The sequence below is a fragment of the Ahaetulla prasina genome, chromosome 1, assembly GCF_028640845.1.
Source record: "Ahaetulla prasina isolate Xishuangbanna chromosome 1, ASM2864084v1, whole genome shotgun sequence".
Lineage (NCBI taxonomy): Eukaryota > Metazoa > Chordata > Lepidosauria > Squamata > Colubridae > Ahaetulla > Ahaetulla prasina.
In genome coordinates this window covers 274,603,110-274,622,450 of record NC_080539.1, presented here as the reverse complement: position 1 = coordinate 274,622,450, position 19,341 = coordinate 274,603,110, and the positions used below count along the sequence as shown (strand labels likewise).

The 19,341-nt window shown below is 36.5% G+C and overlaps 1 protein-coding gene across 9 annotated transcripts in view; it reads right to left on the bottom strand.

The window, feature by feature from the left end:
* PARVA (parvin alpha) overlaps positions 1-19,341 on the bottom strand; it is a 78,604-nt gene that overhangs the window by 39,433 nt on the left and 19,830 nt on the right. The window contains exon 2 of one of the 9 annotated variants that reach the window (XM_058160133.1): positions 9,136-9,196. The exons of the other annotated variants lie outside the window; for them this stretch is intronic. Within the exon in view, the coding sequence (XP_058016116.1) occupies position 9,136 (1 nt within the window). The 5' untranslated portion in view covers positions 9,137-9,196. The remainder of the gene's footprint in view (positions 1-9,135; positions 9,197-19,341) is intronic. 9 annotated transcript variants of the gene reach the window in all.

Below are 19,341 nucleotides of genomic sequence, written 5' to 3'. Positions count from 1 at the left end.
CATAGCAAATCAATTATATAATCAGTTCCAAAGCTGAAACATCCAGACAATCTCACCTAAAATTATGATGTTTGAAAAACATTTCAGTACAAGATGTTCCTGTGATATCCCTGTCTCAGAAAAAAACAAAAGTTCTCAATCTTACTTGAAGTCTGTTCTTTCCATTTCTTATATGTTTTTTCTCCCATCCAATTAGCATCTTAATTAAAAACCGAAACTTTATCAATAAGGAATGAAAACTTTGTGAAATGGTTTTTGTCGTTAGAAGTTCAACGGTAACATAATACTAATAGGTTAATTTGTGAAAATTTATGAATACAATATCTGCTGTATAGCACTTTTAGTAACATAACCAATAAATAAATATAGAAATAGGACTGGAATGGTTGGTTAAAAGGTTTTGTTCCTTGAAGAGGAAATTGAATTAAACCATATAATGCCAATTACTGTCATTACCAATTATATTATGCCTTCCTAGAAATAATGCAGATGCAAGATTCTAAAGTTACCTAGATGTTTGATGTTAATAGGATAAAATTATCTAGACCATGAGAAAATCCAGATAGTGGTGGAGAGAAAATACATTTTCACCCAAATTATGTATTTTCCAATTGAATAACTACGTATTTCAGAGCACTAATTGCACAAGAAGCAATGTGCTGCCAATGTATACATAGCAATATGCCCATTTAGTATTTTTATTACTTTGCAAATAAAGATTATTTCAAAGAAATCTGGCAATTTTTCTTTTTTTGAAATTTATCACAACAAATCAAATTCACAGTATTGTATTATGATACTTTTAGCCATAAAATAGTGAAAATAAAAATTATTTTAGGGAGGACATAAAATATTTCCTCCTTCCTTTCTCCCTTCCTCCCCTCCCCTGAACCAGGTGTGAAATGCTCCAGGATCAGACCAGATCGCACAATCCAATAGTGATCATGGCCGGAAGTTTGGCGATCCGGTAGCGATGGTTGAGCAAAGCTCTGCCCAACCACCTGGGTGTCATTACTTCCTGGTTTTAACCAGGTTTTAACCAGGAAGTAATGTATTTTTTACCCTCTGCGCATGCGTGGCATGGCGCGTGCACTTCCGAACCGGTAAGGAAGGTAAGTAGATTTCACCCCTATCCTAAATGAATTCTGAAGATGGTTCTAATACAGCAATGCTTATATATAGTGTTTTCTAATTTCTTCACTAGTTTGGGGTCAAATGATGGCTCAATATAGGTGATGCTCTTGTTCAAAGAACAAATTTCCAATATGGTTTTGAAGACATCTATTAGCTAGAGTGGTAGGGCCTGCCTGCTGTTATCATTTTAAACATACTGTTGTATATTAAACATAATAAGAGAAATACCGGTAGTACTATACAAACAACTGAATAAATCTATGAAACGTTTTCACCTGGAAAAGGGAAAAGTAGTAACTAAAAAAACTGCATTTACTAAAAACTATCACAAACAAAGATTTAATTGTCTTTATCAATATTTCCTGTAAGTACACTTTGGTAAAATTTATTCTTTTTTTACTCTTACAAACCATTTCTTTTTTTAAAAGTTTAGAATATAAAAATATGTACCTTGAAAATAAACTTAAGACCTACATTTTGGAAATAAGATTAGTCAATTGATACACTTGTATATAATTTATACTATTTCAGTGCAAATAAATTTTATTTCTAGTTATCTTGGCTAATAAACAACTTGCTTGTTATGTGTAATGCACTGCATTTTGTCTCTAAAATCAGATTTTTTTGGCTTGTTTCATACGTATCCTGCCCCTTGCGGCAAACATTAATTGCCCATGAGGATTATGAATGAATAAAATCTGAAGCTAATTTTGTAGGATAGTTCTTGTTAATGAGAGCTAGAAAGACACAAGCTATATTTAAGATGAAGAGAAAAAAAATTGAATACAAATTTGATGGCATCCCAACACTTCTGTCTAAATCTGTAAGTTGTCATATTTGAAATACTTTCAAATACTGTTCAAAAATGTTTTGGAATCTGGAAAAGGTGAAGAAATGGGCAGGCATGATAAATCAATTCCTTAGGAAGATAGGGATTGACATTTAATTTAACAGAGGTAAACTTCAGGCAGATTTGCAGAGACTGGAATGAAATGTTCATAATTCTGTCTAACTCTAAGTAGTTGAAATCATTCAGTGAAGTTATTTTCCTTGTGACAGACAAAAAGAAGGACTTTTTCAAATGAAGTATAATAAAATCATGCAATTCAATATCAGAAGATCTACTGGCTAAGACAGATTCTGGATTTATTCAGGTTATCAATGACATATCCTAATAGCTTTATGATATTTCCCAGAAACATCTCTTGGGTCATTGTTTGTCAACCAGATGCTGAACACTGGACTCTAGTCCTGTTCAATTAAAACATTTCATACACATTTATTAATCTACACATTTATATTCTACACCTCAGTTTTTATAAAATTTATTAGAATACAGGACTTTTATTCTTTGGTTATCTGAGTTGTATTATTGCAATAAATAGCATAGAGATTCTTTAGTAGATGAAAATTGCCATCCAGCCCCAAATTAGAAAGGGACGATTTGGTCTTTGAATATTATTGTGAAGTGTCTGTCTGATCACTTTCCCCAAGAGCTAAAGACAGCATACATAGCAATTCCTTGGTCAATTCTTCTCTACAACAACCCTGTGAGATAGGCTGGGCCAACATAATTGTCCTAAAGTCACCCAGCGAACTTCCATTGCTGAAGATAATGGACTAGGCCTGGATCTCTACATTCCTAATCCAAAATCTACACAAATCACTTTGTTTGAGATGGGCGGCCATATAAATATGACAAATAAATAAATAAATAAAAAAAATAGAAATATGTTAATGGTTGTTATGATAGTTTCCAGAACCTAATTTAGGGGCTGGTTTCCACCGTTACAGACAGGGAATATAGTTTTTCTCTGATCAAGGACCACACCTGGCTTTGTGCAGCATGCTAAAGGAAAAACTCCCCCAAAATAGGAGAGACCAAAACATGCCTGAGATTTGAGCGATCACTTCTTTTAAGAGTTAGAAAGGTACCCTGGGCTCCGTATGTATTTATTAGTTCGTTTATTTGATTTATATAATCACACATCTCAACAAATGACTCCGGGGGCAACATAAGACATAAAAATAATTTAACAAACAAAATTAAATATATAGTGCACTAAGTTAATATAGATGTTAGTAGCAGTGGTGGATTTCAAAAACTTTTACTACCAGTTCTGTGGGTGTGGCTTGGTGGGCGTGGCTTGGTGGGCCTGGCAGGGGAAGGATACTGCAAAATCTCCATTCCCTCCCCAATTCAGGGGAAGGTTACTGCAAAATCCCCATTTCCTCCCGATTCAGCTAGGACTTGGGAGGCAGAGAATAGATGGGGCCAGTCAGAATTTTTACTACCGGTTCTCCGAACTACTCAAAATTCTGCTACCGGTACTCCAGAACTGGTCAGAACCTGCTGAAACCCACCTCTGGTTAGTAGAGTCAGGAAACTGGGCCCTTACCACACTTGTGACCCCAGGCTGCTGCACACAACCAAATACCCTTCACCTTCTGTATCCCTCAAAAAGACCTTCTTCAATTTAAGAGATGTCCATGGGGCCAGTGCTAAAAAAGTCAAGGTAGGGCCACAACTTTATGATTGATATCCTGCTCTTATTTTTGTGTGTTACACCTGCAAACCAAGTTAAAAGGGTAGGGCTCTGTATACTTGAAAATGACCATCGTAAACCCACTCTAAAGGTCTCTCTACACATTTGCTTTTGCCAGAAAATTGTAGGCAAACATTTGGACCTGCTACATTGCTGTCCTATGTGGCACAGTCTTTGCTACAAATCCCAGAATACCATTTTAATTAGATTCTTCATCACTTTTATTGCCACATCAAGCCCTGTTTTAGTCATATAATTTACAAGCAATCTTACTTTAAATTCTATATGTTGTATGATTGGTTATAAAAAAACAAACTAGAATATAAATGAGGTAGAGATAATGGGCAGAGATGAGTACTGGAATATATTTAAAATGCTGTTAACTGGCATGTCATCTTTCTCTTAATTTGTCATGGAAGAAGTTTAACACATGATTTCTGGGTTTTTCAACAAGTAACAGAGAGCTTTTAATTAAAGCTATGAAATTAAAAATTATAATTTGTTTAGTAATCTTATCCAGACAATACACTTGAGTAGGGTAGGGGACACTGTTGTTAAACCAACCCAACAAACGTTAGAAAGAAATTACAGAAAGAGACTTCAGACCTCATCTGTTTTTATCCATTTCTAGGACCACTCACCCAAAATAGAAAGAGTATGATCAGATTTGGTGAAGCCACCAAAAGAAAGGTAAGGTTTGGAAATGGGTTGAATCTGGTTAACCAACTGGGAGAGAATACAAAAACTTATTTTTTTTTCTCAATATGTCCATATAGGACAGTAATTTGGAAAGCTGGTGGCTCATCCACTCTAAGTCTCCTTTCTCCTTGTTTGTCACATATATATTACATATTACATATATGTACATACATATTACATACAAACTAAGATATGGCCACCACCGGTAAACAGGTTGGAAATGTTGGATAACCATCTGTCTGAGATGGTGTAGGGTTTCCTGCCTGGGCAGGGGGTTGGACTAGAAGGCCTCCAAGGTTCCTTCCAACTCTGTTGTTATTATTATTAAATAATTCCAGAAACCATATTCCGTCTGTTTTCTAATCTTGTTCTAAGACTGCATTTGGATCTTTCTAAGTTATTGGCAACTCCAAAACCTTCTATTCTTTTCCTAAGGATTACTTGTTTCTCTTTTGAATACTTTCCTTGTTATGGGTCTACTTTGCTTATTTTTTTATTCTTCACAAATCAAGTGAAATCCCAATAGTTCTGGGAGATTGCTAAAAGGTCTATTTGTCCTGCTACCACCACTAAACCCCGTTTTTTGGTTTAAAATTTCTTTTCTTTTGTCTTTTGTTTCCTTTTGTTTCTGAGGCAATGTGACCAGGTGGAACATGCAAAAGAGATAGAAACAGTAGAGTTTTTGAGAGACGACTTCCGGTATCCAGCGGCAACGGACGTCTGGAAGGTTTCTCCTGCCTCCAGCGCCCGAATCCGGCCGCCGCCGAGGCCCTCAGGGGCCAGGTGTTCCGAAAAGGACACCTGCCGTACGGACGGCTCGCCAGGGGTCTCCCAGCCGATATACAGGACTGTGGGGACCGATGCTGGCGCGTCCTAGGCTTGGCGGGGTTCGGAGGCCACAGGCCGCGGCCATTATTTTGGTCGTCGCCTGGGCCGCTGTGCCCGTGACACCGGGCATTGATTTATAACTGCAGCAGCCTGGTGGTGAACAGGGCACGGAGAAGAATTGAGGAGGAGAAGGGAAGGGAATATCGGTAAACGTGAGTGGAGTGCCCGGAGTGCGGGGGTTTTCTCCCTGCGGTTGGAAGGAGCACGAGTTATTCTGGAGAGAGGAGAACTTAAAATAAGAAGATTACCGGTTTTGTGGAGCTCTGGAGAAGAGGTGATGGAGAAATTTAGGAGGGAAGGTTTGAGGCCCCTCCTTCTGGGGAACAGTGGTGGCGTCCAGCTTCCGCCTTCACTATGAGAATTTTGATGACATCACTTCCCTTCGGCTTCCTGGTTGACTAACTGTACTCTGGACTCGTTGCTCCTGTGAGTGCCCCCTGGTGGATCCGGAGGAAATTACAAGGATACTGTGCTTGCCTGAGGATTTTGAATACTTTTTTTTTCAAATGGCAAAAGGTCAGAGACCAACTGCTGGAGAGATGGAGAGAATTTTGGAAAAGTTATCCAATATGGACAAGAAATTGGATGATTTGCAAAGAGGCCAAACGGAAATAAGAGCAGAAATTGTGACTATCCAAAAGGATTTAAAGGATACTCAACAAGTCTCAGCAGAAAACAAGCAGAAAGTGGAAGGTCTGGAGGGTGAGATGCGGGCAGTGCAGAAAAGAGAGGAGACGACAGGCAATGCTGTGCTTGGACTACAGATGGATAAAATGTCTTATTTCCTTAGGTTTCAAAATTTGGAAGAAGTGGACCAAGAAGACTTGAGAGATGTTGTGACTAAATTGTTGGGAGAATTTCTTGGGAGAGGTGTTGATTTCATGAATTGGGATGTGGATCGAGTTTATAGAGTTAATTCGCAATATGCACGCACGCATGCAGTTCCCAGAGAGGTTCATGTCAAATTTGTGAGAAGAGAGACGAGAGATGAAATTCTTAGAAAACATAGGAGTGGGGCACTGATTTACAGGGGTAGGATGATAGCCATTCTGAGGCAGATTCCCAGACAGGTACGTGAAAAAGAAAGAAATATTATTTTTGTCAAGCAAATTGTACCAGAAGGAGTGGGCTTCAGATGGCTGATGCCAGAGGGATTGATGATTTTCCGGGAGGGCATTACGAAAAAAATCAGTACAATTGTGGAGGCTACGGCCTATGTGGAGGAACACAAAGCCTTCCTGGAATCAGATGATCCAGGAATTGAAGAAGGGGAGGTTATAGATCATGGGGCTGAAGCGGCTGCCGCTGTTGCGGCCCTGGAGTTGGGTCAGGCTGAACCCAGAGTTCTGAGATCCAAAACTAGGAAGTGATAAAGATATTTGGGATTGTGTTGGTTTTCCTTATTCTCTTTTGTACGATATTCTGATTATTCTTGACTCTTCTTTATTACGTATTTAAAATTTGCAAACTTAGCTACTTCGTGTCACCTGCTTGCCTTATGGCTGTTGTATGTGTTAAAAAAATTTGAGTAAAATTCTTATTTTAGATAAGAAAAATGAAAATTTACCATACCTGATATGTATTTGTATAAACCTTTTTTGACTAATAAAAACTTTTTGAATAAAAAAAAAAAAAAAAAAGAAACAGTAGAGTTTTTGTGTTGACATTTAAATGAACAAACAAATAGGGCCCGGTACTTACGGGACCGCCTGCTGTTACCTCATGCCTCCCACCGACCCGTACGCTCACACAGAGAGGGTCTTCTCAGGGTGCCGTCCACCAAACAATGTCGGCTGGCGGCCCCCAGGGATAGGGCCTTCTCTGTGGGAGCTCCTACGCTTTGGAACGAACTTCCCCCTGGTTTACGCCAAGTGCCTGACCTTCGGACTTTTCGCCGTGAGCTGAAAACGCATTTATTTATCCAAGCGGGACTGGATTAAAAGTTTTACTTAATTTTAACTGGGGTTAATTATTAATTTTTAGGTAATGAGGTTTTATCATTTTAACTGTAATTTTAAATTCTGGCCTATTTAAATAAGTTTTTTAATTAGTTTTTATTGTGTATGATTTCGGTATTTTATCTGGCTGTAAACCGCCCTGAGTCCTTCGGGAGATAGGGCGGTATAAAAATTTGATTAAATAAATAAATAAATAAAATATAGGAAGATGCTCTTATCATAATTTCTATTATGTAAGTAGACTTTCACCAGGAGTTTTTTTATAATTTCATTGTTGGTGTCTGCTAATGGTAGTAAGGCACAAGGGAATATAAACAGCACATTCATCAAATTTCATGTTGTAGCCATATGAAACAGCTCCAGAATGATAGTTTCTCAGACATCTAAATTGTTTTGGGATTGTTGGATATAAAACAAAGAATATGCAGTATATAAGAATAGATAGATCTGGAACTCTATCCTTATTTACTATATATAATTATGTAATTAGGTTATGCTATTCTTTGTTCTGCTTTCGTTTTCAGATCAAGCAATTTTTGTTATAATAGAGGGGAAAATACTTACTTCCAGAGTGTTTTCACCAAACATGTAAAATATGTAAAATGCAAAGTGCCTACCATTTTTTAAAATATCCTCACAACTCCCACCTTCTTAAGTCATCACCCAATGAACACAACTAGTATGTTAAAATAACAGACAGATGACCTACAAAAATATTTGCAAAATCCTGTCCCTCTCTAGAGCAGGGATCTCCAACCTTGGCAACTTTAAGACTTGTAGACTTCAACTATCAGAATTCTGGGAGTTGAAGTCCACAAGTCTTAAAGTTGCCAAGGTTGGAGATCCCTGCTCTAGAGGGTACAGAAAACCCAACAGGAACCTGCAAATGAGACAAAGAAATAGCTGAATAGTAATGGATGCAAACTAAGGCATCCTGCATCTGAGAAGATTAAGGGTTTTAAACAGAAGGCAGCAAAAAGTCAAAAGAACAATTTAAAATAGCTAATAGGAAGTAAAATAATGGTGGGGTAGTATTTCCCTCTTTATGATGGGTAAAAAAGAACAAGTGTTCTGGGAATCACTGAATCAGAATTGGCCTAGTATAAACTAGTATGCAATGAAATAGTCAGGCCAATGTGTTGAAAGTGAAATTATGTGGGAGTTGGTCTACTCTACATAATTAACAGATGGTTTGACTACTGTAAAAAGGATGTTGCAGCAGTAAAATTATATTAAAAAGAGCACGTCGGCGCATAGATTTCCAACTACATTTGTTGCCTTGATTCTAGTGTCTTTAGCTCCTGGTTGACCTTCTAGGGATTAGCCATTTTTAATATTATTATGCTTGCATTGTTTTACTCACAAAAAAATCACTGTGTGCTATGTTAAATACGGCATGTTAAAATGATTATGATTAGGAAAAAAGAAAAGTAAGATATACAGTATTACAGATTAAAAAAAAATAAAAGATGCTCGAAGCACCGTGGGAACACGAAAGTAACACTGTGTGAAACTCTTTAAATGCACATTTTCCTGGGATTATGGGCCAGTTGTAGCAACTATGGAACCCCAGGAAAAGGTGTAACTACATTAGGGGGTTAGAGGCAGGGGCCACATTTCCATACACCCCCATTCTGAAGCATCTTTTTGCCCTTCTGAAGCACTTCCAAGCTGTGCTGTTGTCATTTATGCAATAGTCTTTATTAGCTCAGCTTTAAAAAAAAACCAAGGCAAGAAATAAAAGTGTTTACAATAAAAACAAGTTAAATGGGAAAGAGTTTGGCTTTTCTCAGACACTGCTATTGAGTTTTGATCTTGAGATAATTTCTTCTGGAACAATTTTTATTTAATCCTCTTATGATTCACATATATCCCTTGTGCCTTGATTTATAATATGCAGATTGGCTTACTTTTTTGAGATATCTGCCTTGTTCATAGATGAAGGTTTGGTTTCTGAATGGTGCTTCATGCCTGGATAAATACAAACAATCTGTTTAGCCCTGTGGTGAGAGATTCTCTCATTTAGTTTCCATTTGCTTATGCTCCCTTGGGATTTTCACCCTTGGTGGCTCTCGCCTCTGAAAGAAGTTGATAAATTTGGCCGGAGCAACTCCCAAAGGGTTAGGCAAGTTTGAACAGCTGGGCATTCGGAGGAGCACCTGCATGCAAATGCAGTCCAAAAGGGAAACCTCCAGACAGAAGTGAATGACCTGACATTAACCATCAGTAAGTGGAAGGAAATGAACAATATAAAGGAAAATGATAAGAAACAAAAGGACTTTACAGAACAGAGTGCACAGCTTTTCATTTGTATTTCTCATTTATGCATTGACAAATCGCAGAATCGAGGTTTGATCCCATCTAAGGGAGGGGGAAAAAAACAGTTTTATTCAGATAGGTTTTTGAACTTATAGTGCTAATCCAGAGACCTATGACTAAAAATAAGCAACAGTCTGCCTAATTGGTTTGGCACAAGCTTAGCTTCTGATTGAAATCAAAGCTATATTAATAGCAGGTGTATGCTTTCTGTTACACAGCACAAAAAGAAAAAAATTCTGAACCATACCCTTTCTTTTTAATTAGGAACTGTGCTCGAAGTCAATACACTTGGCTTCTCAGCTTGCCTACTTTAAAAGGGGCAAGGGAGAAGGATAATTTATGTAAAGTTTATATGAATCATGTTCTATACACACACGATGATGCATAAAGGAATGAAATGGGAAAGCCTAAGAGTGAAACAAATCACATCTGATTTATTTCAGACCTAACACTTAAATTCAAGGCTCTAAAGCAAAGACTTAAATAGGCAATGTTAGAGAATTCTCTTGCAGCATCGCCAACATTTCAGTGTTCGCTCTTTATCTGTGAGATCAAGTCTGTTAGGAAGGTTTGGTAAGTGTTACTCAGCCATCATTCCTAGTTATGTACATCTGTGGTCAATTTTCCACGCTTTTTCCCATAAAAGGTAAATTAGGCGCTGTACTTGCAACACGGTAATCTAAACAATATGAACAATGTTACAGTTAAAAGACCATCTGGCTCATCTAGTACTGCTCCGAATGTTTAACTCCTTGGAGTAAAATATGAACGTTCAATAAGAGATGTTTTACTTGTTTCAATAGTTTCCAGGTAGCCAGAGTGCATGGCTTACCAGGACCTTTTGTCCTTACTTCTCTTCTCTCTTCCTGTACCGCTCTATCAGCTGCTAGAAAACATTTATTCAATTCTTTTGGAAAATAGTATCTTGGCTCCTTTTGTAGGAAATGTACCGTACAGAATAGAATAGAATAGAATAGAATAGAATAGAATAGAATAGAATAGAATTCTTTATTGGCTAAGTGTGATTGGACACACAAGGAATTTGTCTTGGTGCATATGCTCTCAGTGTACATAAAAGAAAAGATACGTTCATATTACTGCAGCTTTATAATTAAAAGGAATGAACATTTTTTCGGTAATTGTATGAGTGAAAAGAGGACCCAAATGAATATTTATTCTCATTCTCTCTCTCCCCCTCCCTCCCTCCCTCTCTCTCTTTCACACACACAGAGATTAACCAATTTTTCTCTATGGGATATCATTTCAAACTACGATCAAACTGTGGCTTGTTGTCACATCTAAATCTGCCTCAACACATTTCCCAAAACAATTAAAATAATATAGATCACTGGAGTCTTTGTTTCAGAAACGCATACGCTCCATCTGAAAAGAGGCACGTTACAGACCTTCTTTCTAATTTTGCAAGAAAAGAGTTAAATGTTATCTTCACAAATCATGCAGCTGTACAAACTCTGGCTGCCTGAACAAAAGAGCAGAATTTGGCTCCAAAGACTCCTTTTCTCAACAACTTTGTTAAGAAAATGAGAGAACATATTTTGACCCTTTCATAACTTCTCTTTTTCCTATTTCCCCCCCCCACCAAAATGAATTTTGTTTCAATGCGGGAAGAAGCAAGAGTTAAATCTGATCATATACATTTTGTCTGAACATTAACTGGAATTCAAAGGGAATTTTCACATTCATTGGGCCTGTTTAGCTTTAAGTCCCTATGGCTACATTAAAACACAAACATGGCCATATCTGGTTTCCACATAAACATTCAGCTTAAACGATCTCTTTTTCCACCTACTGATTTTTTCACTGTTAATGTTAGCCCTTGTCCTCTCTTCCTTTTTACTAAATGATACTTATATTAATCCCAACACCCAGATGTTAAATGAAATTTATACAAGTGTGTGTGTGGCCTCCAAAACGGATAAACAATTTAAAATTGAATATATGTTTTACAATTATAAATAAGAATTATAGTTGCATCAAAGCTTCACTTATTATTATTCAATTTCAAATTTGAATTGATTTAACACTTTAAAAGTCATAATTAGGAACTTTTTTGTTGAATGGCAAGTATGATGAGATTTACAGGCAGTCCACAACCTAAACAACCATTTGTCCAGTGACAGTCCAGTGACCTAGGACCATTTTTTACACTTAAAACCACTGCAGCATTCCCATGGTCACATGATCAAAATTTGGACGCTTGGCAACTGGCTATTTATGACGGCTGCAGTGACCTAGGGTCATGTGATCACCTTTTGCAAACTTCTGACAAGCAAAGCCAATGGAGAAGGCAGATTTACTTTACAATCAGAGATGGATTTCACATACTGTAGCAACTGGCTCGCCCAGCACTGGAAATGTGAACGTGCACGCTCACATCTGCGCATGCGTGCGATGTCAAACAATGTGGCAATTTGCTCATATATGCCATCTGCGCATGCGTGCGGTGTCAAACAATGTGGCAATTTGCTCATATATGCCATCTGCGCATGCGTGCGGTGTCAAAAAAAAACCAGCGATATAGGACAGGATTCTGCCCAGATGGGTGGGCAGGGGCAGGGCAGGGCCACCCGCAAGTCACCGCTACCGGTTCGCCTAAACTGGTCCAAACCGGCTGAATATCACCTTTATTTACAATGTTACTAACAACCACTGCAGTGATTCACTGAACAACGATGGCAAGAAAGATTGTGAAATAGAGCAAAACTCACTTAACAACTGTTTCGCTTAGCAACAGAAATTTTGGGCTCAATTGTGATCATAAGTCAAGGACTACCTGTACATTATAATTAGAATTTTAGATCATGTCACATGTTTATTTGTCAAGAGTGAAATTAGTAAAATACCACTTGGAAAATGAAAAAAAAAAAAACACAACCCACCTCTTGACACTTTACTTTATATGTAACCATCTATGATTCATCTAGAATTAAAGTACTTACATTAAATTTCAAGGAAACTAATTTGCATTTGTCATGACTAATATTCCACTGTTCTTATGTCAATTAAATATGATTAACACCACCTGGGAATAACCCATTGTATTCCAGTGTATACAAATCATATATGATTACTCAAATACTGTCAGGTCTAACAACTATGTATTTCACTGTTATATTCCTTTAATGGAGTTGTAGCTAAAATAATTTTTTCTTGTCTTACCATTTCTTTTCTGTTCCTGGATGTTTCCTAGACTTTTTCCCAAGAGAGATCACTCTTATTATACTATTTTTACATTTTCTAAACATTTTTTTGTCTAACTTGAATTTAATTGAATTCTATCTCTCTAGAAGCATCAAAATATAGATTTCTCTCTCCCATTCCTTACAGTAGTCTGTATGAAAAATTGTCCTGTTCATACCTTTCATAGTGAACCTAATGCTCAGTAATTCAATAACTTTTGCTTTTTTTAATTTCAAGAACTGTGCAAAACTTGTTCTGTTGTACTTGACATTAAATAAATGCACTATTATATTACAGGCAGTTTGGCTTATTCTTTTCTAGAAGTATAATTTTGTGTTTTAAAATGGAAAAAAACATATTTTAAACTTAGTGTCAGTACAATGCTTTATTTTCCCCTTTCAAAGACTACTTCAGTCCCTATTTTGACATTCCGATTATTTAATGACATTTTTTAACAAAGACCCCAAGAGTATGAGTGAGAAAGATTATTGCCAAAGAGAATATTGTAGCTGATTGATTGGCTGTCTCTGGATTTAGCATTCATTATTTAAGTTAAATGCATATTATAAAACCTTGGATATTGACTCATCCTCTTTAATTTTCAATTTCCGGTAAAAGAATCCATTAGTTTTTGGCACCAGATAAGTTCCATCAAAAGGGAAATGACTGTTTTTTCTTCTATTTCTTTTTTTCTACAGTAATCAGAATAACATTTGTAATTATAGAATTTCTTTATATGTTTATTCCATAATCACCACTGAGTTCAGTAGTCCAATGAGGATAAGATTGTAGGCTAAATTTATATCTTGACTATTTCTGTAAGATTCTTATTTAAGATTTCTATTGTTCCATAAGCAAGGACATAGATTAATAATTCTTGGAGCTATTCCTGTATGCAATCATATGTCAAAAGTAAAAATAAAATGAATGTTCTATAATTTTAGTGATCAAAATGGTGGATGAAAAAGAAGTGATATATGCTCTGGGAGTATTGAGAAATGGTAATGTATAGATGGTACAACTGAAGAAATATTGACTCTTGGATATAATTGACGTTCAGTTAAGAAATTGGTCTATATGCTTTAGATTTCCTTGGATCATTCTCTTCTTTGTAAATCAAAGTATTACATGCTTCTTCCTTTGTAATTTCTTTTTGTCTGTTGGATGTTGTTCATCAGTCTTATTAGAAGCTCTAACAGTTCTTCTAGATCGCTTGATTTAGGGAAGATATATAACAAAATGAATAGTCTTGAATTATGGAATGTTTTGCTTGGCATAGAATTGAAGGTGGCTTACTGAGTTCAGTAAGGTTGGTATAAATGGAACAAAAGCATGTATGAAATTAAATGAGATGATTAGTGAATGGTTTGCCACTGAGGATAGAGTAAGAAAAGGCAGGGGTGAAATCCAGCAGGTTCTAGAGAACCAGTAGTGGAAATTTTGAGCAGTTCGGAGAACCAGTAGAGGAAATTTTGAGTAGTTTGGAGAACTGGCAAATGCCACCTCTGGCTGGTCCCAGAGTGGGGTGGGAATGGAGCAGGGGTGAAATGTAAAATTTGCTACTACCATTCTGTGGGCATGGCTTGGTGGGGGGCTAATGTGACTGGGTGGGCGTGGCCAACCTTTTTTTTTCTTTTAAAAGCATTTTTTCTAAAACCTCTTTGGCCGAAGAGGCTGTAGAAAAAATGCTTCTAAAGGGTTCTGGCGATCCCAGCTGAATTGCCTGATCCCTTTAAAAGCAATTTTTTTACAGCCTCTTTGGCCGAAGAAAAAATGCTTTTAAAAGTTTTTTTAAAAAACCCTCTGATGATCACGTGGCTCAGCTGGGCATGGGGGGGAGGGATTTTTGCTACCAGTTCTCCGAACCACCCGCTGCCATCGCTACTGGATCAGGCAATCGGTCCGAACCGGAGCATTTCAGCCCTGGAATGGAGATTTTGCAATATCCTTCCCCCAGAAGTGGGGAGGGAATGGAGATTTTGCAATATCCTTCCCCTGAAGTGGGGTGGGAATGGAGATTTTGCAGTATCCTTCCCCTGGAGTGGGGTGGGAATGGAGATTTTGCAGTATCCTTCCCCTGCCATGCCCACCACACCCACAGACCCAGTAGTAAAAAAATTTGGATTTCACCACTGAGAAAAGGTTATGTGATGCCACCTTAGTTTGTTGCATAATTATATAATGTCCTTTTTCAAAAGGCAACTGGACTTCCTTTGTTTTTGCTTGGAGACGTTTCGCTTCTCACTGGACTGGAAATGAGATTGTGCATTTTGATATGCAGATGATATGTAGTTAGCTAAAACTCAAAAATGATTTGCAGTAAATATTAAACTGTATGGTGTAACATGTAATGATATGAAAAACTGGGAATATGATTGTGTGCATTTCGATATGCAGATAATACCATTTGTTGGGTAAAATGTGTTCATATGTCAGCAGAAACAAAAATAAGTAAAATGTGCTGGGAATGAAGCACTTAATGTGAGGATTAAACCAGAAATTAAAGGGTCAAGAATAGTGGATGAGTTAAGAATGAGAATTGAGTAAATTAAGAATAAGAACTGAATAAAAAGGGAGGGTAAGTACATTTGAGTGTTTTGCTCATCCAGAGAGAATGAACTGTGATCAGACTACAAAAATATTATATGAAAAGTAAACAGGTAGAGAGAATGGGGTAAACCAAGTCATGTATGACCAAGTGATACTATTTTTTTCGATAGGGAATGCTTTTATCAAAATGCAAAAGTATTATTTATAAAACAAAATACAAAATATACCGATGGGAGGCAAAGATAGTCACAATTTAGTCTCCAACCCAAACACAGACAAGCTATATAGTTTCATTCCAACACAGATGTTTTTGTGGCATATTTTCCAAGGAACAAGCCAAAATACTGCATTGGAATCAGTCCTTATAAACATGACATGTTTATAGACATGCAGATTGAAGTATGTCACACATTAATTTTCTAGAGTGGTATTGAGACTTAAAAAGCAGATGTGGTATTTTTTTTAAAAAAACACCAACTGTTTTATTTAACAATAAAAATTCCCTACTTTGTGAATATTCAGTTCTTTACAAAATGGCATAATCGTACAAATAAGACTTGCTTATCGGCTATGTTTTCACAGAGCAGCGATACCTACATGAACTAAGATTAATAATTTTCTCCTTGAATATTTCTTTATCCATGGGAATTATGGTTAAAGCATAAGTCGACTAGCCTTGTGGTGCAACCAAAACAATCTGGAACTGAATACACTCAAAACCGTAGAAATGGTGGTAGACTTTAGGAGAAACCCTTCCATACTTCCACCTCTCACAATACTAGACAACACAGTATCAACAGTAGAAACCTTTAAATTTCTAGGTTCTATCATATCGCAAGATCTCAAATGGACAGCTAACATCAAAAACATCATTAAAAAAGGACAACAAAGAATGTTCTTTCTGCGCCAACTCAGTAAGCTCAAACTGCCCAAGGAGCTGCTGATTCAGTTCTATAGAGGAATTATTGAGTCTGTCATTTGCACCTCTATAACTGTCTGGTTCGGTTCTGCAACCCAACAAGAAAAACACAGACTTCAGAGGATAATTAGAACTGCAGAAAAAATAATTGCTACCAACCTGCCTTCCATTGAGGACCTGTATACTGCACGAATCAAGAAGAGGGCCGGGCTTCTGGGTGGCGCCACCTTTCTCGCTGGGTGAATATGGTAAAAGCCGGACATAACAACTGATCCCGGCTTGATTTCCCTCTCTGGTTGAAAGAGAGAGAAAGAGCAAGGGGGGGAAAAATGTGGTAGATTCCCCTAGGGGCTTTGTTTTTGTAATGCAAAGTCCTGCAAAGGTCGAATCCCCTTACCCCTCCCCCAACCTCCAATATTCACTGCGCTCCTGAAAAAGCAGGAAAAGAGGAAGGTGTCCACTTCTGCTAGCAATTGATTTCTTTTGTGGTTACTAAAGCAGGCGGAACAAGTGTGAGTGAACAATTATTGGTTTGCAAGTATTTTTGATTTTCTGACTTCTACCCTTTCTTTTTTTAAAAAAAAAAGAGAAATTTTCGCCCCCCCTTCAGTTTCGTTTTAGAGAAACTGAAAGCAGAGCGATACATCAAAGGGAGCTTTGCTGTTGAATCGAAACTGAATGGAGATTTTATCTTATTGTGTTTGACTGTGGACTGTTGGATTATATTACGTTGTTTAAGTATTTTACAAGGGGATTCTCAGCAGGAACTTTGTCATGGAGGTTCTTTCAGAAGAATGGATTTGTGACTTTATACAGGACTACACAGAAAGTATGTATTTAATCATTCAAAAATACGGATTGATAAAAAATGGGGACGTTTTGGATGAGAGTTTGGAGCAAATTAACCAGTGCAATTATTCGGAAAATGGAATGGAGGATATACAAATAAAAGTGGATAAATATGAAGATTTGATTGTGAAGAAACAAGGTGTTGTAAAGAAGTTTTCTTTAAATAGTTTGGATGAACTGCCTGAATTTGTGCTACAGGAGATTGTCCCTCAAATGGAAAAGACTCACAAGCTTAATGTTTCCCAAGATTTCTCTTTTTGGACTGATGGAATATACGGCAGTAATTTTTGGATTTTTGGACATAAGGAATTACTAGGAAATATTGTGATTGACTTTTAAAAGGAGTAATGAAGGAAAGACAGAGATTAATGCACCAAAGAATGGCAAGAGACAAAAGTATTATTCTTGAAACAAGGTTTTTTTAAAATATTAATAGACAAAAATATTAGTGTCCCGGAAAGACAATTTGTGAGGAATCTGGTTTGGATCTATACTGGATTTTGATGAGGAAGGACTAAAGTTGAATAGATATTGTAATTTTCTGTATTGAAATTTTATAAGGTGTTGCACTAAATTTTAAATAGAATATTTTCAAAAGTTCTTATGTAAGAAAGACATGGGGAAATTATATGGTTATAGAAGTTATAAGGGACATATTTTTTGAATTGGATTGGATTTTTATGCTTTAGTTGGTTTTAAATACTTTAGGATTAGTTTGTTCTATTGATTTATATATCTTACTATTGTTATTCTTAATTTTTATTTTTTTTGAAGGATTTGGTTATGTTAGGAGGAAGTCAGAGCTAGAGAGGGATAATTGGTATAATAGTTTTGGGAGAAAATTTTTTTAGCATATGTTTGTTTTATTTTTAACTATACCTTGTGCTTGTTCCGGGAAGCCAGGGGAGGGGAGGTATTAGTGAAGGAGGGGTTGGGGAAAGGGGAAAAATTTTTGTAAAACTTTTGAATAAAAAAAAAAAAGAAGAGGGCCGTGAAAATATTTACAGACCCCTCGCATCCTGGACATAAACTGTTTCAACTACTACCCTCAAAGCAGCTATAGAGCACTGCACACCAGAACAACTAGACACAAGAACAGTTTTTTCCCGAAGGCCATCACTCTGCTAAACAAATAATTCCATCAACACTGTCAAACTATTTACTGAATCTGCACTACTATTAATCTTCTCATAGTTCCCATCATCAATCTCTTTCCATTTATGACTGTATGACTATAACTTGTTGCTGGCAATCCTTATGATTTATATTGATATATTGACCATCAATTGTGTTGTAAATGTTGTACCTTGATGAACGTATCTTTTCTTTTATGTACGCTGAGAGCATATGCACCAAGACAAATTCCTTGTGTGTCCAATCACACTTGGCCAATAAAAATTCTATTCTATTCTATTCTATTCTATTCTATTCTATTCTATTCTATTCTATTCTATTCTAAAAAAAAAATCTATTCTATTCTATTCTAAGTCATGTAGTTATAGCACGCCGGAGAGTATCAGAATCAAATGGATGAATCAAATTAATGTATATTTCTACACATAAATTACCTACCCAGATAGGAGTTCCTATACTAGTTGGTGGCTAGTAGATAAAATAAAACAATTCATGTAGTACTACAGATACCATAACGATACAGGAAACATAGTTATGGAGAAGTAGCTTATTATTGCAAATAAATCTTATGAGGGCATTTAGAACATAAAACTAGATAGATAGGTCCTATTACTCAGGTCCTTCCTATACATAAAAAACAGAGTGAAATAAAGATGGGGACAGATTTCAATTGGCTCCACCCAGAAATTTTAATTTTTATTATGAATCTATCAAACAAAATTTTAAAAAGTGAAAAACAAATATAACCTGAAGCCAATTTATAAATCTTGAAAATATGTGTGTGTCCCAAACAATTAAAATGTTTCAGAACAAAAATTAGCTTGATTGTGCTGTAAGAAACTTTCCATTCTGTTGTATCAATATATGAAATAGTTCAAAATTTTAATTTGATATGTTTCATCAGGAAAACATAATGCTTGCATTATGTTACTTTCAAGCAACTATAATGTACTGTAATGTTTCAATATAAATTTAGATGCTGTGTCAGCATTAAGTCAGTGGGACGTCCTGGGTAGAAATTGAATTAGGAGCAGTAAGAGAAAGAGATCAAATCCAGCTTCTACCATTGAAGCCTACTCATTGACTTTCTTTTTGTTTAATCTCCTGTGTAGGATAGCTGGAAAAAAATGGAGTACAGAATTCT